The 22,746-nt window shown below is 43.5% G+C and overlaps 2 protein-coding genes across 2 annotated transcripts in view; one reads left to right on the top strand and one right to left on the bottom strand.

Moving 5' to 3' along the window:
* Nucleotides 1–14,159, top strand: part of rhbdf1a (rhomboid 5 homolog 1a) — an 85,562-nt gene extending 71,403 nt beyond the window's left edge. The window contains exons 5-19 of the mRNA XM_080724307.1: nt 1,153–1,359; nt 2,241–2,366; nt 2,737–2,900; nt 3,528–3,779; nt 4,517–4,628; nt 5,217–5,291; nt 5,414–5,470; nt 6,407–6,511; nt 6,636–6,736; nt 7,658–7,721; nt 7,848–7,942; nt 8,626–8,701; nt 10,082–10,182; nt 12,505–12,658; nt 13,550–14,159. Of these exons, the coding sequence (XP_080580433.1) occupies nt 1,153–1,359; nt 2,241–2,366; nt 2,737–2,900; nt 3,528–3,779; nt 4,517–4,628; nt 5,217–5,291; nt 5,414–5,470; nt 6,407–6,511; nt 6,636–6,736; nt 7,658–7,721; nt 7,848–7,942; nt 8,626–8,701; nt 10,082–10,182; nt 12,505–12,658; nt 13,550–13,969 (2,109 nt within the window). The 3' untranslated portion in view covers nt 13,970–14,159. The remainder of the gene's footprint in view (nt 1–1,152; nt 1,360–2,240; nt 2,367–2,736; nt 2,901–3,527; nt 3,780–4,516; nt 4,629–5,216; nt 5,292–5,413; nt 5,471–6,406; nt 6,512–6,635; nt 6,737–7,657; nt 7,722–7,847; nt 7,943–8,625; nt 8,702–10,081; nt 10,183–12,504; nt 12,659–13,549) is intronic.
* A 6,079-nt stretch (nt 14,160–20,238) lies between these two features.
* On the bottom strand, nt 20,239–22,444 carry aanat2 (arylalkylamine N-acetyltransferase 2; the record flags this gene model as incomplete). The annotated part of the gene is made up of 3 exons (XM_080723310.1): nt 20,239–20,547; nt 21,463–21,617; nt 22,276–22,444. The coding sequence occupies 3 exons, from the start codon at nt 22,442–22,444 to the stop codon at nt 20,239–20,241; spliced, it is 633 nt and encodes a 210-aa protein (XP_080579436.1).
* Between the last annotated feature and the right edge of the window lie 302 nt (nt 22,445–22,746).

The following is a 22,746-nucleotide window of genomic DNA, read 5'->3' as shown; positions in this document are numbered from 1 at the left end:
ACATCTTTCCTTCTCGGGGGCCCGGGAACAGTATATTTTTAGATGGGGTAAATACATATCATTCTGGGGGTCCTTGATTTTAAAAAGATTGAGAACAACTGATATACCGGTAGAAAGATCAGTTTTTCAGAAAACCATTAGGATTTAGAAGACATTTTTAGAATCGGCCTCAGGTCTTAGTTCACACCCAAAAAAGTATTATTTCTCATCAATTACACACCCCATGAAGCATTGAATTCATGGAGATGTTTTTGTCAGATTCCTGAGCCAATAATTTGATGAGGAGAGGTGACTCAAGAGTCCCCTGATGAGTCGCCTATGGACCGAATTTGACATTCGGTTAGAAGCTAGAAGGTCCCGGGTTTGATTCCCGCCGGGGACGCTGTGGGCACTGGGGGATTGTTCTCTCCTCCGCGTCATGGCGAAAGGACCTTTCTGTGTGGAGTTAGCATGTTCTCCCCGTGTCCCCTCGGGTAGTTACCCTAACAAAAAACATGCAGTAATCCTGGTCTCTATTAGGGCACGAATAGTGATTTTTAGTATTCGAATTATTCGACCTCGAATAGTCGAATATTCGACAGGACTGGCCAAACTGTCAAATATGAATTAAGCAAGAGGCGAACAATGTGAAAATAGCTGATCTACATGCTCACAACGCCTCGCGATGCGAGGCGTTGTGAGCATGTAGATCTGCTATTTTCACAATATTTATCTGCGGAACCGAGTCACATTAAATGTAATACCTACAATTCCAAGTGCTTGTCAGGGTGGGGGTCCCCAGTTCAAATATGTTTATTTTGGGGGCACGGCCTAAAAAGGTTTGAGAACCATTGACAACTCATTCTTATGACTTCCTATCTAGCCAAGCTTTATAAATTGTATATTTTTTAAAGAGAGGGAAAAAAAAGAAAAAGCGAATATTCGACTTCGGTGAACAACGTCGAATAGTGACTTTGATATTCGAATATTTGAATATTCGAATATTTGGTGAATGCCCTAGTCTCTATACTGCCGGATTTACAGCTTAGGCAATTGGCACTGGTTGAAAAATGGGTTATAAAGTCATGGGATAAAAATGTAAAGGAATGAACGTGGTATCGTTTCACTGTGTTCTAACTATGCTTGATTCTTCCGTTGTGTGTGTACCCCCAGATTGTGGACCCTCTGGCCCGAGGCCGGGCCTTCCGCATGGTGGAGGAGGTGGACGGCTACAGCGTGCCTCAGACCCCCATCACCCCCGGCGCCGCCTCGCTCTGCTCCTTCACCAGCTCTCGCTCAGGTCTCAACCGGCTGCCGCGCCGACGCAAGAGGGAGTCTGTGGCCAAGATGAGCTTCAGGGCCGCGGCGGCACTCGTCAAGGTGAGAGCCGCTTTGACTGTATGGCAGGGTTCCCCAATTCGTTTTCCCCAAGTACCAAGGTACCAAGCCGAGGGCCACAACATTGCAGGGTGGCGACAGTGGCGTTCCCGCTACTCCAGCGACAGTTCAGATATCGTCGTTGTCGGGTGAAAATCTTGTATGTCCAAAACCGTTAGTTTTGCATTTGTCATTTTAAAAATGATTTAAACTAGTGAAAACAGACGATCTACAAGCACACAAAGCCTCGCGGTGCGAGGCGTTGTGTGCTAGATCTGCTGTTTTCACTACTTTTGTGCTATGGCCTTGTGTGATTAGCAAAAGAACGTACAAATTTGGAGATACAAGCTTTCCACCCGACAAAGACGATATACTAGTGTTGTTGCTGCTCTTATACCACCATTATTACTGGGGTTGGTGTGGGCCAGACAGTAGCCCCCCCGCGGGCGGCAAATGGCCCGCGGGCCGCCTATTGGGGAACCCTGCTGTATAGTCTCAGCCAGAGAGACGGACACATGCAACAAAAGTGAAAACATTGAAATATCTGTGTAATATAAATGTATGGTAATGGCAGATGGTAGTGTATGACCTATGTTCCCTTTGAATGTGTCCATGTTGGTCGTTTGTTGTGTGTTGTTTACATGCTGTAAACTTGTTTGAAGCGACGCATATATTACATCATGTTATTTCGAGCATGTATGGCATCAAAAGCAACTGAACACATTTTTGGGCCCTATTGTATGTATTTTATTAATATTTGTGTGTGTGTGTGTGTGTGTGTGCGTGTGTGCGTGTGTGCGTGTGTGCGTGCGTGCGTGCGTGCGTGCGTGCGTGTGTGTGTGTGCGCGTGCGTCTGTGTCTGTGCATGCGTGTGTGTGTGTCAGGGGCGCTCCTTGCGGGACACCAACACCTTGAAACGTGCACACAGGCGGAGCTTCACCCCGGCCAGCTTCATGGAGGAGGACGTGGTGGACTTTCCTGACGAGCTGGACACCTCCTTCTTTGCCAGAGTAAGAGAGGATAGTAGCATACTACCGTTATTAATGTTGTCTTGTCCTGAAAGCAAAACAATGAAGGACCACAGCACAACCCAGAGGACACTGTGAGAAGTGCATAAGTAGAGAACACTACTAATAATTCATTTCATCACACTCATCTTTTCTTTACTCTAAGTACTATCTAAAACATGAACCCTTGTTGTAAAAAAAACAAAGTTGTCCTTTAAATCCACTGGATCCATTGGAACTATCCATCTTTTAAAAATATCCCAAGTAAACCAGGTTCTAAAGACAGCGAACGCTGTTTCGGACATACAGCAACGATAATAAGATTCCAAAGCTGCGTTCAGTCATACGTGTCCTTCGTCACGTCCCCCTCCAGGACATCCTGATGCATGAGGAGTTGTCCACCTACGCTGATGAGGTGTTCGAGTCGCCGTCCGAGGCGGCCATGAAGGAGGCGGAAGCCAGCAGCAAGATGGATGAGACGGAGCTGACAGGCAGTGCCCTAGATAAGACTGAGCTGGAGAAGAGCCACCTCATGCTGTGAGTTCCACACACGGTCTGTCATTTAGTCAGTGGTTGGAGAGGAACTATGTACTGTACATTAAGCACAATTTTTAGGTATTTGTACTTTACTTTAGTAATTCTGTTTTTTTTTTATATATATTTCTTCTCCCTAACATTTCATCTGAAATATTGTACTTTTTACTCCACTACAATTATTTGAAAGGTTTAGTTACTATTTGCCTTGGCTTGTAGATTTAGAATGAGTCATCACTTTTCACAGTTTTGTGGGGGCTGTTTTTAGCCCAAGGAATGTTTTTCGTGCGAAACAAATGTTTGCATTGCATTCAGAATCATGAAAAAAACTCTAGTTTGACCCCTCACAGCCAGGTTACTACTATTTTTTGTATTATTTTCCTGTATAATAAAGTCAATGAGACTCCAACTTTGATTGGCTCCCACAAAGTTTTCCAAGGCAGTTGGGTTGGAAAAGATTCAGAGGTGATATTAGACACGTTTATGAAGAAAGCTTCAAGCATTTAGTTCCCAGATTGGTCAAAGACTCGGCTAACTTTCCCTAACTAAACCCACAGGTTGGGAATTACTGAATTAAAGACATATGGCTTGAGTCCTGTGATTTTTCTTTACGCCTTCTGTCCGTCGCAGACCTCTGGAGCGAGGTTGGCGGAAGGCCAAAGAGGGAACTCCAGGTCCACCAAAGGTGCCCTTGCGGCAGGAAGTGGTGAGCGTTAATGGACAGCGGCGAGGCCAGCGCATCGTCGTGCCCGTCAAGAAGCTCTTCGCTCGAGAGAAGAGGCCCTATGGGCTCGGCATGGTGGGCAAGCTGACCAACCGCACCTACCGTAAACGTATCGACAGCTACGTCAAGAGGCAGATAGAAGACATGGATGACCATAGGTATGACATCCATTGCTTTTTATCCTCTCGCGCTCTCTACTTCCAGGGTTCCCACGGTCATGTAATTCCCGGAAATATTTTGAAATTAGAAAAATATTTTTCCATTACTGGAAAAGTTTTGGAATTTATCAAGGGTCATGGAAGGTCCTGGAAAAAATATCTATGCATTGTCTTTGGTTATTGATTTTGTAACACCTCTGTAATGACAAATTAAACATGGGCCAAATTGTCAAATATTAGAGGCAGAAATTGTGAAAATAGCAGATCTACATGCTCACAACGCCTCGCAACAGTGCTATACAAAATTCCTCAACTCTTAGTGCTCGTCAGGGTGCCGGGTCCCCAGTTAAAACATGATTATTTCGGGGGTCACTGCCTGAAAAGGTTGAGAACCACTGGCATACAATACCTGTCTTTGGGCATTGCGCATAGGAGTAAGCGACCTGTTATTGAGCTGAATTATTGTTATATAGTCCTGGAAATTGGGTTAAATATTCTGGAAAAGTCTTGGAAAGAAATTAATTGGTAAAAATGTGTGGGAACCCTGTACTTCAACTGTTGATGATCAGATTTCACCTCATCCCCTCGAACTCCTTCTTTTATTTGCAACTCTAATTACTTGAGCACTTACCCTGTTGCTAGTTGGTTAGGGTTCATGCTGTTTACCCTGATCTTGCACTTGATAAGTCACTGATGAATGAAGTGTTTTATAAATATATATGTTGTGTTTCCACTAGGCCTTTCTTTACCTACTGGATCACGTTTGTCCATTTGCTGATCACTATCCTGGCTGTATGCATCTATGGTATTGCACCAGTGGGTTTTTCCCAGCACGAGACGGTTGATTCTGTGAGTGATGAGCTCAGCCTTGAGCAATTCCTTACGTCAGGGGTCTTCAATGTTTTCAGACCAAGGACACCTTAGTTGAGAGAGAGATGAAGCAGGGCCAGGGACCCCCATAACATGTTCATAGATTCCATATACCGGTAGTTTCATCTTTTGACAGCACAATTATCAGTGTATTTTGGATTCATGTTAATTTGTATTTTCAGATATTTAACCACTTGAACCGTCAGTACTTCAAAAACTTGACCTTTCATTCTGTACTTAGTCTGCTCTTTTCCCCCTCTACAACAAAAATAGCCGATCTACAAGCTCACAACGCCTCGCAGCGCGAGGCGTTGTGAGCTTGTAGATCTGCTATTTTTGGCTAAAGTTCTCAGAATGTGGACGCTTAGGGTTCAAGTGGTTAAAATAAAAAAAGGAGAAAAAAAAGTTTCTATCACACAAATATTTGGAGGACCCCCTGTAGTTGAGGACCCCCTGTTGAAGACCCCTGCCTTACATACAGTATATCTCTCTCACAACGAGTTATTTCCTATGACTAATTATACTTACTCTTTGTAATTATTATTATATATTATTTTTCCTTTCTAGGTTTTAAGAAACAAAGGTGTGTATGAAAATGTTAAGTTTGTACAGCAGGAGAACTTCTGGATTGGGCCGAGTTCGGTAAGAGCAATTTCCACCTCTGTATATTGCACACATTTATGTTATGCATAATATGAATGTAACCGCCTTTGAAGTGTATTCGTAACCTCCTCGTCACTGTGTTGTAATCTCGTCACTCTCAGGAGGCTCTGATCCACCTGGGGGCCAAATTCTCTCCCTGCATGCGACAAGATAAGCAGGTACACAGACACGTGCACACGTAGACTTGAAAGGGGGCTTGAGCCCCTGCCCTTTTAACCGTCTGTAAAAAAGTGCCCTCTCCAGACCATGAATGCAGTTTTTAACTATGGTGAAAGAAATGCAAATGCACTCTTTCCATGCCATACCTGAAGGCAGCATTCAAGAGAATGAATTGCCTTGTTCAAACTCTCCTGAACTTGAATGCAGCATCTTATGTAGAAAGAATTGCCCTCTTTGTGTAGAAATCCGTGCTGTATGCCCCATCTTCAGTATTGACTATGCTTACAGTAGTTCAGTGTGGTATCAAGCCCCGAATATTTTCACCAAATGGCCCTTTTAGAAACGTCAGCCCCTGCCTCTAAAGCCCCTTTTCCACTGGCCCAACTCCACACCACTCCACACCACACCACACCGCCCACTTGTGTGAGGTTTTCCACTACAAGGTCCTGGGTAGAGTGGTGTGAAAGTGGTACTAAACAGGGTACTAAAAGGTATCCACTCTAGAGTAGGTCTGAGCTGGGCCACACAGGGCCAAACACTTCATAATGACTGATCACTCACTGGCTTTTCATTTAGACCACCAGGATATAGTTGTAATACATGATAATAGATTCTATTGTGTTATAACCACTATTATAATCTATTATAGTATATTACAATTATCATAGTAATACATTAATACTTTATAATGTATTATAATCACAGTTATAATCAATTATAGTGCATTATAATTAGGATAGTTGTAATACAAATTTATTATGTATTATAATCACAGTTGAAAGGGTCAATTTGTTTCTTACCGATAGGGATACTTTTGTGTAATGGAAAATGTAGATATTTTTATGTGGTGCGGTGTGGTGTGGGGTAGTGTGGTGTGGTGTGGTGCTAAAACTGCAGTCGAAAAGGGGCTTAACATTCTCTGCACGTCCCTGCAGGTACATGATCTGATCAGGGATAAGAGAGCCATCGAACGCAACTCGGCTTGCTGCGTGCGGAACGACCGCTCTGGCTGTGTCCAAACCTCGGAGGACGAGTGCTCGGTTTGTACTCAGAGCTTATTCTCTAGTCTGTCTCTGCTTTGTACTAATGCTAATACTTCACAACTTTGTGAATTGCGAGTGAAGTATTCAACTGATTTCCCCCCTGTGTGTTTCTATGTATCAGAGTACTCTAGCTGTGTGGGTGAAATGGCCGTGGCATCCTAGCACTCCACAGCTCGATGGCAAAGACAGACAGCACGGCTCTGTGTGTCATCAGGACCCAAGGTAAGGCACGCTATTAGCTGTGTGTTAATGCCAGGTAGGAACTGTGATATTTCCAATTAGGAAAACGTCACATGAAAAGCGCTACCAACTCATAATTCCTGTTTGGAAACTCCAAGCTGTTTCAGAGCTTTGTCTTCTGCTGTGATGATGTTCATAGAGAAAGGTTTGAACATGGATGTGTGGATACGATGAGATCAACTTGTATTGGTCCATGTGGGGAAATTCAGGTGTTGTAGCATCAACAGCAACAGTAACAGCAAAACACGAGGCCACAGATAAGAGTGGATAGAAGTGGGGAATTGTTGGGACTGTGTACAAGTGTATTGCTCTGTATGTAAAGTGTTTTGGGACAAATTGAAAATGTAATGAAATTGATTCACTATCAACAGTGGATGTGAGACTAATATGCAGTCTCAAGACTGTCCCCGAGTTGAGTGTGCCTTTCCCTTGAAGTGAGGTACACTAATATACAGGGTCAGCAGTGGCAAGAGTGGGTATCTGGATAATATATTATGTGCAGTTCGTTGTTTAAGTCATTCGTAAAATAGGCCTAGAATTATTGAATGCTTTAACCGGTGAAAAATAGCAGATATACAAGCTCACAGCGCGCTGCGAGCTTGTAGTGCCGCGCTGCGATTATATAATCGGGTCAAAATTCAAATTTTCTGGATTTTTCAAAAATAGTAGATCTACAAGCTTGCAGCGCGGCACCGAGTGCCGCGCTGTGAGCTTGTATATCTGCTATTTTTAAATAGTTAAAGCAGTCAATAATTCTAGGCCTAAATGGGTTAAAGATAGAACCGCATGTTAGGTATTGTCTTTCATGGGTCCAAATTGAGAAGAGTTTGAGAAGCACTACAGTAGCTTGGTGATTGTTGGTGCATTCACATAATTATATTAACTTTTGTCACCTGACGACAGGATATGCCTTGAGCCTGCTTCAGTATCACCTCACGAATGGCCTGATGACATCACCAAATGGCCAGTAAGTAGATGGGAAACCTGTGAATTATTCATACATGCCATTAATGTAGTACTTTAGCCTCAAGTAGTCAGGTACTGCCGGTGATTTGTGTTAACGACTGCTGTTCCTCTGGCCCCCGGCTTTTAGATTTGCACCAGATACAACACAGGGAACCACACTAACCTGCCTCACATAGACTGTACCATCACAGGCCGGCCCTGCTGCATTGGAACCAAAGGGAGGTGAGGAGAGTTCATGTGTCTCTACATACATAAAATACTGGTCAAACACATAATGAAGGACTCATCAAGGAGGTGGTGCCATAGTTTTGTACTTTTTCTGTTTTTCATGTGTCTAGGAGGTTGAAAGTACTTCATTAGACCCCCTGGTGTGGTTTTTATGAGCAATTATGTATTCTCTCGGTATTTGTTTGTTTTCTCTTGGAGGCTGCCACCTTGTGGTCAAAAGTGTCAGTTAAAAAAACACACATAGTTATTACATCACAGTATCAACTCCTCCCCTAATTACCATTCACCCAACACTGTGGGGTGTGGCTAACTTCAGCTGGGTCACCACCCACCATGACATCCATGCATACTTAATGAACTGGGGGTGTGGCCACATAAAAACCCATTTTTAACTGTTTCTGTATGTATACTTTTTTGGAAAAAAAATCTTCCTAGTATAATCATAATACCTGATAATCATGTTTTAGAGGGGGGGGGGGGGGGGGGAATCATGGCACCACCTCTTTAAGCCTAATTTATGCTCCTTTATTAGCCAAAAATAGTCTATATACAAGCTACCAACGCAATCACTTCAATAATTGTGAGCTTGTAGATGGGGTGTCTTCAGGCTAAGTATGTTTGAATCAGGCTTCAGCGTGTGGTTATTTTACTGTGGCTCTCTCATCTCATTCTCCGAGGTGCGAAATCACATCCCGGGAATATTGTGACTTCATGATGGGCTACTTTCACGAAGAGGCCACTCTCTGCTCTCAAGTAAGTCCCCTTTATACCACCCTCTGCTCTCAAGTAAGTCCCCTTTATACCACTCTCTGCTCTCAAGTAAGTCCCCTTTATACCACCCTCTGCTCTCAAGTAAGTCCCCTTTATACCACTCTCTGCTCTCAAGTAAGTCCCCTTTATACCACCCTCTGCTCTCAAGTAAGTCCCCTTTATACCACTCTCTGCTCTCAAGTATGTCCCCTTTATACTTCTTTTATTTCTTTTATACTACGATTTACCTGGCCATTGTTTAACTTTAAAGGGATGGTTTTTGTTTTGTTTTTTGTCGCATTCCTAAGCCAATCATTTGATGACCAGCAGTGGTTCCCTATGGAGACACAAAGAGCCTGCTTTGTTCCCTATGGAGACACAAAGAGCCTGCTTTGTTCCCTATGGAGACACAAAGAGTCTGCTTTGTTCCCTTTGGAGACACAAAGAGCCTGCTTTGTTCCCTATGGAGACACAACGAGTCTCCTCAAATTATTGGCTTAGGAATGTGACAAAAACAAAAAGAATATCCACGAATTCAAGTCTCCATGGGTGAGTAATGGATAGAAAAACATCCAGGTACAGGGATCAGTCTGGCTGGTGTTTCGTGTGCTTTGGGGGTGGAGGAGGTAGTAGCTGAATGGATGGAGAGGCTGTCAGTAAAACACTTACTTAACCCCTAACTGGTCCCTGTGTTCCATATTAATAGCACCACTGCGCCTCAGAGTAGTTAGGATGGGTTGGGTATATTTAGAGGACGAATTTCATGTATTTCAAATATTAAGAAGAAAGAAAAGCAATCTGTAGTACAGATTGCCGCGCTGTGAGCTTGTAGATCTGCTATTTTTGACCCGATTCTATAAGTGTCTTTTGAATCCTTCAAAGGTTTTTTGGAAAAACCTATGACTATGTCAGCAATCTGGCTAGCCATCGTCAAAGAAAAGGTCCTTTTCACTTAACTGGAGCTCAGTTAGTCTGTTCTTGAGAGACTACTCTGTCAGTGGTTCTCAAACTTTTTCATTTGAAGGACCCCCAAAATTATGTTTATTTGGCCACGGACCCCCATCTCAAAATATTCGGTTCCAGGGACCACCCAGAAGCAAAATTTGAGTTACAAACGTTCGTTTTAAAAATACATACAGGGTATATTCAAAGATTTGCACACAAAAATACGACTTTTTCAAAAATAGCAGATCTACAAGCTCGCAGCGCAGCACTCCGCGTGAGCTTGTACATCTGCTATTTTTCACTGGTTAAAGCATTCAATAATTCTAGGCCTAAATGGGTTTTAATAAGCTCTTGAGCCTGGTTCCAAGTGCCAGCATGGAACTGTCTATATTCTATATGTGTAAAATCCCATGTGCTGTGCTCTCTGTCCTTCCCCAGGTCCACTGCATGGATGATGTGTGTGGCCTGTTGCCTTTCCTCAACCCAGAGATTCCTGACCAGTTCTACAGGCTCTGGCTCTCACTCTTCCTTCATGCTGGGTAAGTGGCTGGCTGAGCCACAGCTTTGCTAAGTGAGGGCCGAGGTGTGGACCCCCTGGGCAGCCACTAAGGGGCGCCAGGGAGGCCAAATTGGAAAGTAGAGGGGAAATTATAAAAGATATATACAATAATAATAAAATACACGCAAAGATATCTCATTTAATCAACTTATTCATTGATTTGTGTGTTCAATTAAAATTCAGTTCATAAGATAATTGTGCCAATTTTAACCTGGTGTCCCTATTTTCAAACTGTTTTCAAAAAGATTACTGATCTACAAGCCCACAATGTGTCATGATGTGAGGTGTTGGCTGTTTTCACTTGCACTTGCCATTTGCAGATATTTTGACAATAAAAGATATTAAAAACAAAATGTAGGAAACAGACATTTACACTTGTGACCCCCCAAAAATGTGTGAGTTTAATCAACAGTTATTGTACTGTGTTGTAATATAGAATTAGATGATGTGCTACAAACTCGCATGTCAATAAGAATTTATATTGAGCTTTGATTTGATTGACTGAAGACTTTATTGACTAAACATGCATATACATACATGACCATGTATTGGTACATATCTGTCAAAAGGAAAAGCACAACTCAAACCAAAGAAGCTCAAGAGCTTGCTTATTTCCACCATGGTCCTTTAATTGAGTGAATTGACGTGTTGGAGGAAATATAATCCATAACAAGTGCAATAGAAATAGCAAAGGACAACAAGGCTACTGTAAAAGGGAACCATTTATTACTCAGCTAGGTGATGGTTAGGATCCATGCCTGCTAAGTAGCCTGCTCAGAATGACTACTACATTACTATACTGTAGCGCAGGGGTTCACAAACTTTTTTGTCTCAGGGCACCCCATGAATATTTTTTTTAATCCGAGGCACCCCTACATTATCATTTTCACTCCCAGCACCTTAAATTTATAGCATATCGTCGTCGTCGGGTGGAAAACCGTTCGTTTTGTATTTATCATCTATAAAATGTTCTAAACTAGTGAAAACAGCAGATCTACAAGCACACAACGCCTCGCGATGCGAGGCGTTGTGTGCTTGTAGATCAGCTGTTTTCACTAGTTTTGTGCGACAGAGGTTTCTGCCTGACAGTGACGATATTTTAGTAATTAAGTTGCGAGGAAAACATTGAGATAATAGCCATTTTGGTTACAACTGACTGAAAATAACTTTGTACTTCAAGTTTAAAATTATACTAAATATTTCCTCAAGTGTCCAAATAAATTCCAAATATTATCAAATGATCTCGCGGCACCCCTGGACTGCCGTCGCGGCACCCCAGGGTGCCCCGTCACCCACTTTGAAAACCCCTGCTGTAGCAGTAGCAGTCCATCTGACCCATCAGTTCTGAGCTGTCAGTGGGACGTCACCTCACTGCGTGCTCATGCTGCCTCTTATCAGTCTTCTGGGCCAATTAAACAGAGTGCCTCCTCTGCATGTAATGCTCTCATTAAGGGTTCAAGGAGATACAGTAGGTGGAACAGCCTCTTGATGACGGAGCCCTCGCGAGTTGGCTGTTGAAACGTGTTAAGACAGACGGGCGGATTACCGTCACTACATTTTGTGCTTGTTTACACACAGTAAAAGCCTCAGCTTTGAATTAACCGAATGACCCTTACGGGTCCATTTGGTCACATTTGTACACACTCAGAGTTACAGATGGATAAATTGACGCAAAGGATTTTACTGTGCCTACGCTCTCACTCATTCCCTCCCTCGTCCATCCACCAATCATGGGAAGGATGAAATCTCATACTAGGGCATTCACCAAATATTCGAATATTCGGATATTCGAATATCAAAGTCACTGTCACTGTGACGTTGTTCACCGAAGTCGAATATTCACGCTTTTTTTTTCTCTCTTTAAAACATATATTAGTTTATAAAGCTTGGCTAGATAGGAAGTCATAAGAATGACTTGTCAATGCCCCTGGTGGATGAATTTGTTAATGCTCTATACCAGGGGTTCTCAAACCTTTTTAGGCTGTGACCCCCAAAATAAACATATTTGAACTGGGGACCCCCACCCTGACAAGCACATGGAATAATTTGTAGGTATTACATTTAATGTGCCTCGGTTCCGCAGATAAATGTTGTGAAAATAGCAGATCTACATGCTCACAACGCCTCGCAACGCGATGTTTGCCTCTTGTACTTAATATTTGACAGTTTGGCCAGCCCTGTCGAATATTCGACTATTCGAATACTTTGAGGTCGAATAATTCGAATACTAAAAATCACTATTCGTGAATGCCCTATCTCATACTAATCTGTTTCGTCCCGTTTCTTTCCATTGTCAACCCAGAATCCTCCACTGCTTTGTGTCGGTGGCCTTCCAGATGACCATCCTGAGAGACCTGGAGAAGCTGGCAGGCTGGCTGCGCATCTCAATCATTTACATCCTCAGCGGCATCACTGGCAACCTCGCTTCCGCCATCTTCCTGCCGTACAGGGCAGAGGTAAACACTGCTCCATCCCATATATATATAATATGTGATATACCACTGAATACTAAGGTCCATATACGGTACCAGTACAACAACAACAAAAATACTTATTTTGACCAAATTGCCTAAAATACGGACACGTGATTAACGTGGTTAACATAAACTTTTCAATTGTTAAATTGTGTCATGTTCGACAAAACACTCACATGCATTTATTTAACCCATTTAGAACGGGTACACATTATTGTGTATCATTATTTATGCTTTAACTATTGAACAATAGCAGATATACAAGCTCACAGCGTGGCACCGAGTGCCGCGCTGCGAGCTTGTAGATCTGCTATTTTTGAAAAATCGTGAAAATTAGAATTTTGACCCGATTCTATAAGTGTCTTTTGAATCCTTCTAAGATTTTTTGAAAAACCAATGTTTCTATGTCAGCAATCTGGCCAGCCATCGTCAAAGAAAATGTCCTTTTCACTTAACTGGAGCTCAGTTAATCTGTTCTTGAGAGACTACTATGTCAGTGGTTCTCAAACCTTTTCATGTGAAGGACCCCCAAAATTATATTTATTTGGCCACGGACACCCATCTCAAAATATTTAGTTCCAGGGACCACCCAGAAGCAAAATTTGAGTTACAATCGTTTGCTTTGAAAATGCATATATTCAAAGATTTGCACACATTTTCATGACTTTTTCAAAAATAGCTTGCATGTATATCTGCTATTTTTCACTGGTTAAAGCATTCAATAATTCTAGGCCTAAATTATTCAGTCTGACCAGAAGCAAGGATGAAACATAATCCCCACTGCATATCACTGTGTATGCTTGTATTTTGAACTTCTCATGCCAGTCCTTTTGGTTTACCGGTCCTTTTTGTCCTGCCCTCGTCGTCCCCCAGGTGGGCCCGGCGGGCTCTCAGTTCGGGATCCTGGCCTGTCTGTTCGTGGAGCTCATCCAGAGCTGGCAGATCCTGGCCCAGCCGTGGCGGGCCTTCATCAAGCTGCTGTGCGTGGTGCTCTTCCTCTTCGCCTTCGGCCTGCTGCCCTGGATCGACAACTTCGCCCACATCTGCGGCTTCATCTCGGGCTTCTTCCTCTCCTTCGCCTTCCTGCCCTACATCAGCTTCGGCCGCATGGACATGTACCGCAAGCGCTGTCAGATCATGATCTTCCTGGTGGTGTTCGTGGGGCTTTTCGCTGGCCTCGTGGTGCTCTTCTACGTGTACCCCATCAAGTGCGAGTGGTGCGAGCTGATCACGTGCATCCCCTTCACGGACAAGTTCTGCGAGAAGTACGACCTCAACGCCCACCTCCACTGAAAGCCGCTGACGTGGAATCTGGAGCGCGTAGACTAGGCAGGGTTCCCCGAATAGTTTTTTTTCCCCAAGGGCCGAATTATGTCTAGGGGTACCAAGCCGAGGGCCACAACATTGCAGGGGAGGGGGACGGTGGCGTTCCCGCTACTCCAGCGACTATCAGATTATCGTCGTTGTCGGATGAAAATGTGTCCAAAACCGTTCGTTTTGCATTTATCATTTTAAGAATGATTTAAACTAATGAAAACAGCCGATCTGCAAGCACACAACGCCTCGCACCGCGAGGCGTTGTGTGCTTGTAGATCTGCTGTTTTCACTACTTATGTGCGACGGCCTTGTACGATGAAGCAGGGCTTTGCTTTGCGAAAGAAAGTACAAATTTGGTAGATACAAGGTTTCCACCCGACAACGACGATATACTAGTGTTGTTGCTGCTCTTATACCACCATTATTACTGGGGTTGGTGGGGGCCAGACAGTAGCCCCCCCACGGGTCGCAAATGGCCCCCCGCGGGCCGCCTATTGGGGAACCCTGGCGTAGGGGGGACAGGACATCAGGTACAGGGACGCGGGGGGGCCGACCGACGACGTCAAACACCGGCCGGTCGTCCGTTGTTTCTGCTCTGCCCTCGTGTCGCCGCCGGGAGGGCGGCGGGAGGGAGGGGGGATCGCTCCCTTCTCTGTGAACAGAAATATTGCTTGTATTTCTATTTTTAACTCTGTCTGTAATACTTAGATATGCCACACGATGTCACCCTTCATACTTCCTGTAATCACGTTCCTCCTCCCCCCGATTATTGTCACTCCTTTACCGTGCAGTGAAACCAGGGTATGATGGCACTTCCGCGTCTCGTAGACCAGTGGTTCTCAACCTGTGGGTCGGGACCCCCAAGGGGGGGCCCCAAATTATTTTGGGGGGTCCCCAGATGTTTCGCTTAATGTGAAACACTGTTTTCTCTCTCAACAGTAAACAAACCGACATAAAGTTTAAGTCTATAGAGGGTATGTGCACGTTTCTAAAGTGACTTTTTAAAACCTCTAAAATGACAAATTGTCCAAATTGTCAAATGTTAGAGGCAGAAATTGTGAAAATAGCCGATCTACATGCGTTGTGAGCATGTAGATCAGCTATTTTCACAATAGAACCGTGTTATACAAAATGTAATGCCTCAACTCTTAGTGCTCGTAGGGTGGAGGGGTCCCAAGTTAAATATGATTATTTTGGGGGTCACAGCCTGAAAAGGTTGAGAACCACTGTCGTAGACCATGGGTTCTCAAAGTCTGTGGTTTCCATGGACCCATAGGGGTCCTTGATTTGGTCCCAGTGCTGGGTTCCCCACAGCGAAATGGTCGATATTTGCGAACCAAAATGGACCCTTTTCCGGTCTGTAACTCTGAGAGTGTACAAAAGATGATTGGCTTAATGTGCACATTGTTTTCTCACCTCAACAGTAAACAAACCAACATGAAGTTTAAGTGTGTAGAGGGTGTCTGCACATTTCTATAGTGACAATTTAAACTGTTTGTCAAATATTAGAGGCAGAAAATGTGAAAATAGCAGATCTACATGCTCACAACGACGTTGTGAGCATGTAGATCTGCTATTTTCACAATAGAACTGTGTTATACAAAATGTAATGCCTCAAATCTTACTGCTCGTCAGGGTGGGGGGGGGGGTCCCCAGTTCAAATATGATTATTTTGGGGGTCGTGGCCTGAAAAGATTGAGAACCACTGGTCTAATGCATACCAAACTGGGGATCCTTGAAAAGAAAATAGTACTAACTGAGAACCACGGTTACACACACTCTCTGATGTCCCTGTGTGTGTGAGTCAGGGAGTTAAGAAGCCAACACTGGCAAACACAAAAAAAAAAACAGAGGGAATATCTTTTTTTACATTCACAATCCAGAAGTAGGTTTTTATTATTATTATAATTATAATTATTGTTATTGTTATTATTATTATTCAGGCAACCTCATAAAGAACCAGGGACAAAAATCAAATATTAATACCTTTGGTGCCTTGTTGATAAATGTACCAACTACTGCCATATTTTTGTTACATTATGCTGAGCACTCAAATGTTTCCTTTATTTGTTTATTGCTTCTTAAGAAGTGATGATTGTGTCAAACACGGTAGTGTTTTAGCTACCTGTCTACTCACATGTACCTGAATATAACAGTAAAAGAAAAGAAAAAACAACTATTACAGAGATTTGTCTCATCTTGTGTCTTTAACATCTTTTCACAAATTGCAAAAATAGCACATCTATAAGCTCACAACAGCTGTTGTCCAATGCAACAGCTGTTGTGAGCTTAGATCAGGGGTAAGCAACTTTGATGATGGTGAGGGCCACTATATTTCCATCTTCACTCCAGAGGGCCACATTACATATTGCTACAAACTACTTTGTCATTCTAATATAGCATACAATAGAAGCAAAAAATAGCAGATATACAGCTCAAAACGCATCGCGCTGCGATGCGTTTTGCTTCTTTTGCTTCTTTTGAATTGGAATACTGAATATTCTTTTGTTATTTCTTAATTGGAATCCTGAAATGTTTGATTTAATTTCAAATGTTAACTTTATGAACCTAAATACAAATACATTGGACATTAAAAAAAATAATGTTAATAATACTACTATACTAGTCATTAAAGGTGTATTCAGTGATAATGAAAGTGGCCGGGGGTCATCTTGTCCCTTACTGGCCTTACAGCGTGGAAATGTTTAGTTTTTACACCATTATAATGTTCTCGTTTTGATCATTAGAACCAATCACTGAATATCGGTAGGCCTACGTCTCCAGCTTCAGGATATATGACACTGATTTACTAAGAGACTGTGGCATTTTATGAGTTCAGTAGTTTACAATCTAGGCATTTAGCGGACGTTCTTAATTCAGAGCGACTGTGGTTCTCAGAACCTTTATTTTGACCATCATAACTAAACATCATAACATAACTACGGCCATACTCTACCCTGATTGGTCGAGGACTGGCTGGCCACCTCCGAAAACCGAATCTAGCTATGCTCGCAACACGGGCCATGGTGGAAGTCCTTATATGGTCAGCACACATTCTAGTGAGGAGAATGAATGGAAAATGTACCAAATATATTTTTATTTGAATGAAATACAATCACTGAATATACCTTTAAGCTACTAATATAGACTGACGGAATTAAAGCAGGTCATCCTTACAACTAATTGACAAGCCAGCTCATGGTGGTGTTTAAGCATGTCATTGATAGACTCTCACACCACTGCTTCTACAGATTCCTCCTTTCTCACACAAATCGCTACATTTCCCCCCTACATTCCTAGCTGCTTTCCCTGAACGTATTGTACTTGCACGATGTACAATTAAACAAAACATAATTTAATGCTATGACGCGAATTACATCATAGTACGTCCATTATTGACCTTCCGGCCGAAACACAGACTTACAAATAGTTCCACGGGGCAGTGTACTTATGAGTGTAGTGTAGGCCTACTGTGTCCCCTGGTGGCAGGGACAGTGTAGTGCAGACATCATCTTTCCCAGTACGGGACAGAATCACGTTTACACTGCATCTAAAGACTCCACCTTTTGCACAAAAGTCGCGCAGCAGCTAACAGTGTTAACACAGCACCCGAAACACAGACCAACAAAAGTAACAAGTAAAAGTACTCCAGCCTTCTTCACAATGACCAAAGCAAAAGTCGCCAATTCAACAAGTAAAAGTACTCCAGCCAATTCGATTCCCATTTTTTGTTCATGATAGATATTGACAATAAGGTATTGAAAACATTTTAATCTGATTTAAAACCTAAACCCTTATGTTGATCAAATATAGAGCAGTCCTGCCTGAGCGCCCAGAGGGCGGAAAGTCCTAGGAATGGAGCGGCCGTGCAGCGGCCGCGAATTTCTAGTGTTTGGAATTGTAACAGCTGAAATCAATAATATATCGGTATTCCGGTATTAACCTGCGGGCCGCATTAAGTGAAGGTGGGGGCCGCATGTGGCCCCCGGGCCGCCAGTCGCCCATGTATGGCTTAGATCGACAATTTTTGTTATGAATACAGCCTGAGCGTGTGCCTTGGGATTTTCACTTGTTTTGGTTTGGCACAGAAAGTTTGAAAACCCCTGACAGAGTGAATTTAGAGCCAATATTATTTATGTGTTTCACGACTCAAACTAAAAATTGCAAACTACAAATATCATTGTAGTTTCTAATTGCAAACTACAAAGCTGTAGACGCGCAGAAATACAAATAAAGCATCCACACATGAATGCACCAATCAGATTTATTTTACAGACAGTACGGCTCTCTCACTCTTCTTAGTGTGTTTTTCTTCAGATGTGCATGTTTTTAAGGTTAACTTTGGACTTCTGTGACGTTAATGTTAGGCTTATAGGCATAGTGTTTATATTTGGGGCGGTCCCTGGGCGAAACACCCATGAAAGAGGCAGTCCCTAGTAGCCTACCTACAGCCAACCAGAGGAGGAGGCGTTCACAGCCAATAGGTGAGGTATAGGCAGCCTATTGCAGCCCTTACACGGAGAGAGGACACAAGCTGAAGAATGCCAATGCTCAGGTGAGCAGCTAGTAATAAATGTGTTCATGGCAACTATGATGATTGATAAACTTAAACGGATTTGATTAGTTGCTTACTTAACGATAATGTAGTGTTAATGATGACGCTAACGTTTAATCATTCATTAAGCGCTCATTTAATCATTAATTCACCCCATATAGGATGACAACATGCAAACAAACCGGGCCAGCTGCTGGTGCTTGTGCAGGGTGAGGGGTTCCAACTTCAAATATGATTATTTTGGGGGTAGCGGCCTGAAAATGTTGAGAACCACTGCGCTAGAGCAGTGTTTCTCAAACCTTTTTGGCTCAGGACACCCCTGTATATAACAATGTCATATTGCGGTACAGTATGTGTATATGTAAATCTTTCCCGCTAGATCTACAGTATGTCACAAGGAAAGCCAACCAAGCGTGTAGATCGAGGGAGGGCGTAGCGAGGGATTTTCAGCTGAAGCAATGTGAGCAGAAGCATCTTTAATGCCTCGGCATCATTTCAACTATCACATCATCAAGTAATTATAAATCACATGCAGTATACAAAATAAAAAAACACACGAGACAAGGCCTATGATGTTATCACACCTTTGTGTTTATGAGTTTTACAAAAATAGAAAATTTACATCACAACTGGAATATTAATGCAGAAGTAGGATGGATACACTGAATATAGTTTGTGTTCAAGAATGAACTCGGTTGCAATAAAATCGGTCCAATCGTTGTTTTGAAATAAATAAATAATAAACAAATGAATTATTCTAAAACGTATTCGCGGACGCTAATGGTAGAAGAAAAGAAATGCTTTATTTACATCGTAGGATCTTCAATACATATGGCTGACGCACATTTAGCCTTGGAAAAAAATCATCGGTTTGCTCTCTTTGAAAGCTTTCTTGGTAACATGACGTCAGGGACGTGCTGGGCCCCTGATTCAGCCCGGGAAAAAGAGTTGGAGAGGCCCTCATTGCGCGTTGTAGAGAGAGATCTCTCTCTATAGCGCTGCTGCTACTCAAAGATTTGCCATTTCAGATCATGACAAGTGACAAGCCAGTGGGCCAATTACATGAGTTATATTTCATTGTTGTCGGGTGGAAACCTTGTATGTCCAAAACCGTTTGTTTTGTATTTATCATTTTAAAAATGATTTAAACTAGTGAAAACAGCCAATCTACAAGCACACAACGCCTCGCACCGCGAGGCGTTGTGTGCTTGTAGATCTGCTGTTTTCACTACTTATGTACGACGGCCTTGTATGATGAAGCAGGGCTTTGCTTTGCGAAAAAAAAAGTTGTCCCGCATTTCCCAATGGCCAGCACGTCCCTGCATGACGTCCCTGTTCCTGGTTGCCAGTGTTGATCCGGGATGCTGCGAGGCGCCGGCGTTCCATCCCAGTCTACAAGCACAGACCCTGTGTGCGTGTCTGTCTGTCCGTCCTTAAATCTGTCTGCTGTGGTCTGGGGGGGAGCCAGTGCTACCCTGAGTCTGTGTGACGGGGTCAACTACTTAAACCCTCTATTCTCAGTAAAAACCAACCTGAGACACAACAGGACCCGCTTTTCTTCCGTCTACACCAAATCTCCTCGCGAAAAAAGTGCAGATCTACAAGCTCACAAGGCATCGTGGCTTGCGGGTCTGCAATTTTTAAGCGAACGTCCCCCACAGAATAGGAATGCAGAGGGTTCGAGTGGTTACTAGCGCACGGCGCTGTTGCGTCGCGCGTACGCCTGTCCGCACAGCATGTACTCCATCTCCTGGAAGCACATGTTCTGCACGGAGATGGCGGAGGCCCCCTTCTCCTTGAAGCCGGCCTTGAGGTAGAAGGGCACCAGGAACTCCTCGCAGATGAGCAGGGCCCGCCGGAGGCCCGGCACGCAGCGCAGGTACTGCAGGTAGCGCCACAGCAGGATGGAGCCCTTGCCCTGCTGCCGGCAGTGGCGGTGCACCGACAGCACGTGGATGTGCACCGTGGGGGTGTCCGGGACGTGCTGCGTCATGGCCTCCTGTGTCGGGAGAAGTGCAGAGAAACGTTAATGCCATTAAATCCCTTTTAGATCGCAAGGCCTTTTTCATGTCCAGGACTCCCAAAATGATATTGTCGTTGTCGGGGTGGAAACCTTGTATGTCCAAAACTGTTCGTTTTGCATTTATCATTTAAAAAATGAATTAAAATAGTGAAAACAGCCAAACTACAAGCACACAACGCCTCGCACCGCGAGGCGTTGTGTGCTTGTAGATCTGCTGTTTTCACTACTTTTGCGCGACGGCCTTGTATGATGAAGCAGGGCTTTACTTTGTGAAAAAAATACAAATTTTAAACTTGGAGTTACGAGGTTTCTGCCCGAAAGTGACGATATGTATTTAGCTGCAGACCCCCATCTATATCAGGGACCCCCAGAAGCAAAGATTTGAGTTACAAATGTTCCCTTTAAATTATATATAAAATATATATGTAATAATAATAATAATAATATAAGGATTTGCACAATATTTCAAAAAATTCAAAAATAGCAGATCTACAAGCTCACAGCGCAGCACTCTGAGCTTGTATATCTGCTATTTTTGAGTAGCCAAAGTATAAAATGATGGTTAACGTTGTGGTTCAAATCTAAAGTGACACAGATGCTTTCCAGGTCGAAATGGGAAGACCTCTTCTAAATCCTCACAGTTTTCTGAAAAACCTATATGTTGCTATAATATCAGCGCTGCTCAAACCTTTTCATGTCATGGCCCCCATACCCTATGTAAAGATTTTTTTGTTAATGTTAATGCCATTTCGATTATAGTCACCTGTTGTCTAGTTTTACATACTTTTGGGTAAAATTGCTATTCAGAAAATACACTGCAATTTCGACGACCGTATTGTGTTTCAATGAAGGTGTTTTGCTGAGTCTGCAGAATCAGTTGTGGTTCCTTGCCTGTGAAAGCCTCTCTTTGTCCCAGCCTGAGCCTATGATGAAGGCGACCAACTGCCCCTCCTCGAACCAGCCCAGCGACAGCTCTGGGCACTGGCCCAGGAAGCTCAGCACCTCGTCCAGGGTGAGGGGACACTCTCCTGACACGGAGATGAATGCTTTGGGAGGGACAAAAAAATAAATGGTCAACAATGGCAAATACGACAGATACTTAAGATGAACAGAATCATTAAGTATCAATAGAATTATATTATTATAATATTATCAGCTGCTTTTTCCCCTCTTTTTCACACCTCCCCCCTCCCCCCCCCTCTTTTTAAACAGCACATGGTTAGTCTTTAGTGTTGAGTATTTTAACATTGAATTTGAACAGGGACATGCTGGGCCCCTGATTCAGCCCGGGAAAAATAGCTGTAGAGGCCCTCATTGCGCGCTATAGAGAGAGAGATCTCTCTCTCTCTCTCTCTAGCGCTGCTGCTACTCAAAGATTTGACATTTCAGATCATGACAAGTGACAAGCCAGTGGGCCAATTACTGTCCATGAGTTATATTTCGTCGTTGTCGGGTGGAAACCTTGTATGTCCAAAACCGTTTGTTTTGTATTTATCATTTTGAAAATGATTTAAACTAGTGAAAACAGCCGATCTACAAGCACACAACGCCTCGCACCGCGAGGCGTTGTGTGCTTGTAGATCTGCTGTTTTCACTACTTTTGTGCGACGGCCTTGTATGATGAAGCAGGGCTTTGCTTTGCGAAAAGAATTACAAATTTGAAACTTGGAGAGTGCAGTGGGTGAAGTGGGCGGACGGACATACCTTCCCTCTCGATCTCAAACACACTGATGGCGTCCTGCGGCGTGAGGTTCCTGAACTCGCTGGCGGGGAGCGTGTGCCGCCGCTGCGACAGCCGAGCGCGGCTGACCCCTCCGACGGGCGTCTTCAGGAAGAAGGGCTTGAGGAACGGCGAGCTGACCTGTTGCGTCATGCCGAATGCTGAATAACCAGACACGGACAGAAGCCTTGTTTTGCCCCCCCACTTCTTCTTCTTCTTCTTTTCTATCCGCTCCCTTTATTTGTATTATTTTCTGCTGGTGCTGGGTGAATAACTGAGAATGTCAGATGCTGGAAAAAGGCTCAGGTCACTGCTATGGCATGTGAATGGAGGTTTAACCAGCAATGCCGTGTTTCCAGACCCCTCCGCCGGTTCCAGTCCCTTGCACTGCACTCTGTAAGTCAGTGTCGTACAGGAGGGATCCAGACCTCCTCCTCACCCTGCGCTCTCATACC

This window comes from Nannobrachium achirus (assembly GCF_963921795.1).
Source record: "Nannobrachium achirus genome assembly, chromosome: 4".
Taxonomy (NCBI): domain Eukaryota; kingdom Metazoa; phylum Chordata; class Actinopteri; order Myctophiformes; family Myctophidae; genus Nannobrachium; species Nannobrachium achirus.
The sequence above is the reverse complement of the archived record's forward strand: the minus strand, read 5'-3'. Positions and strand labels throughout refer to the sequence as shown.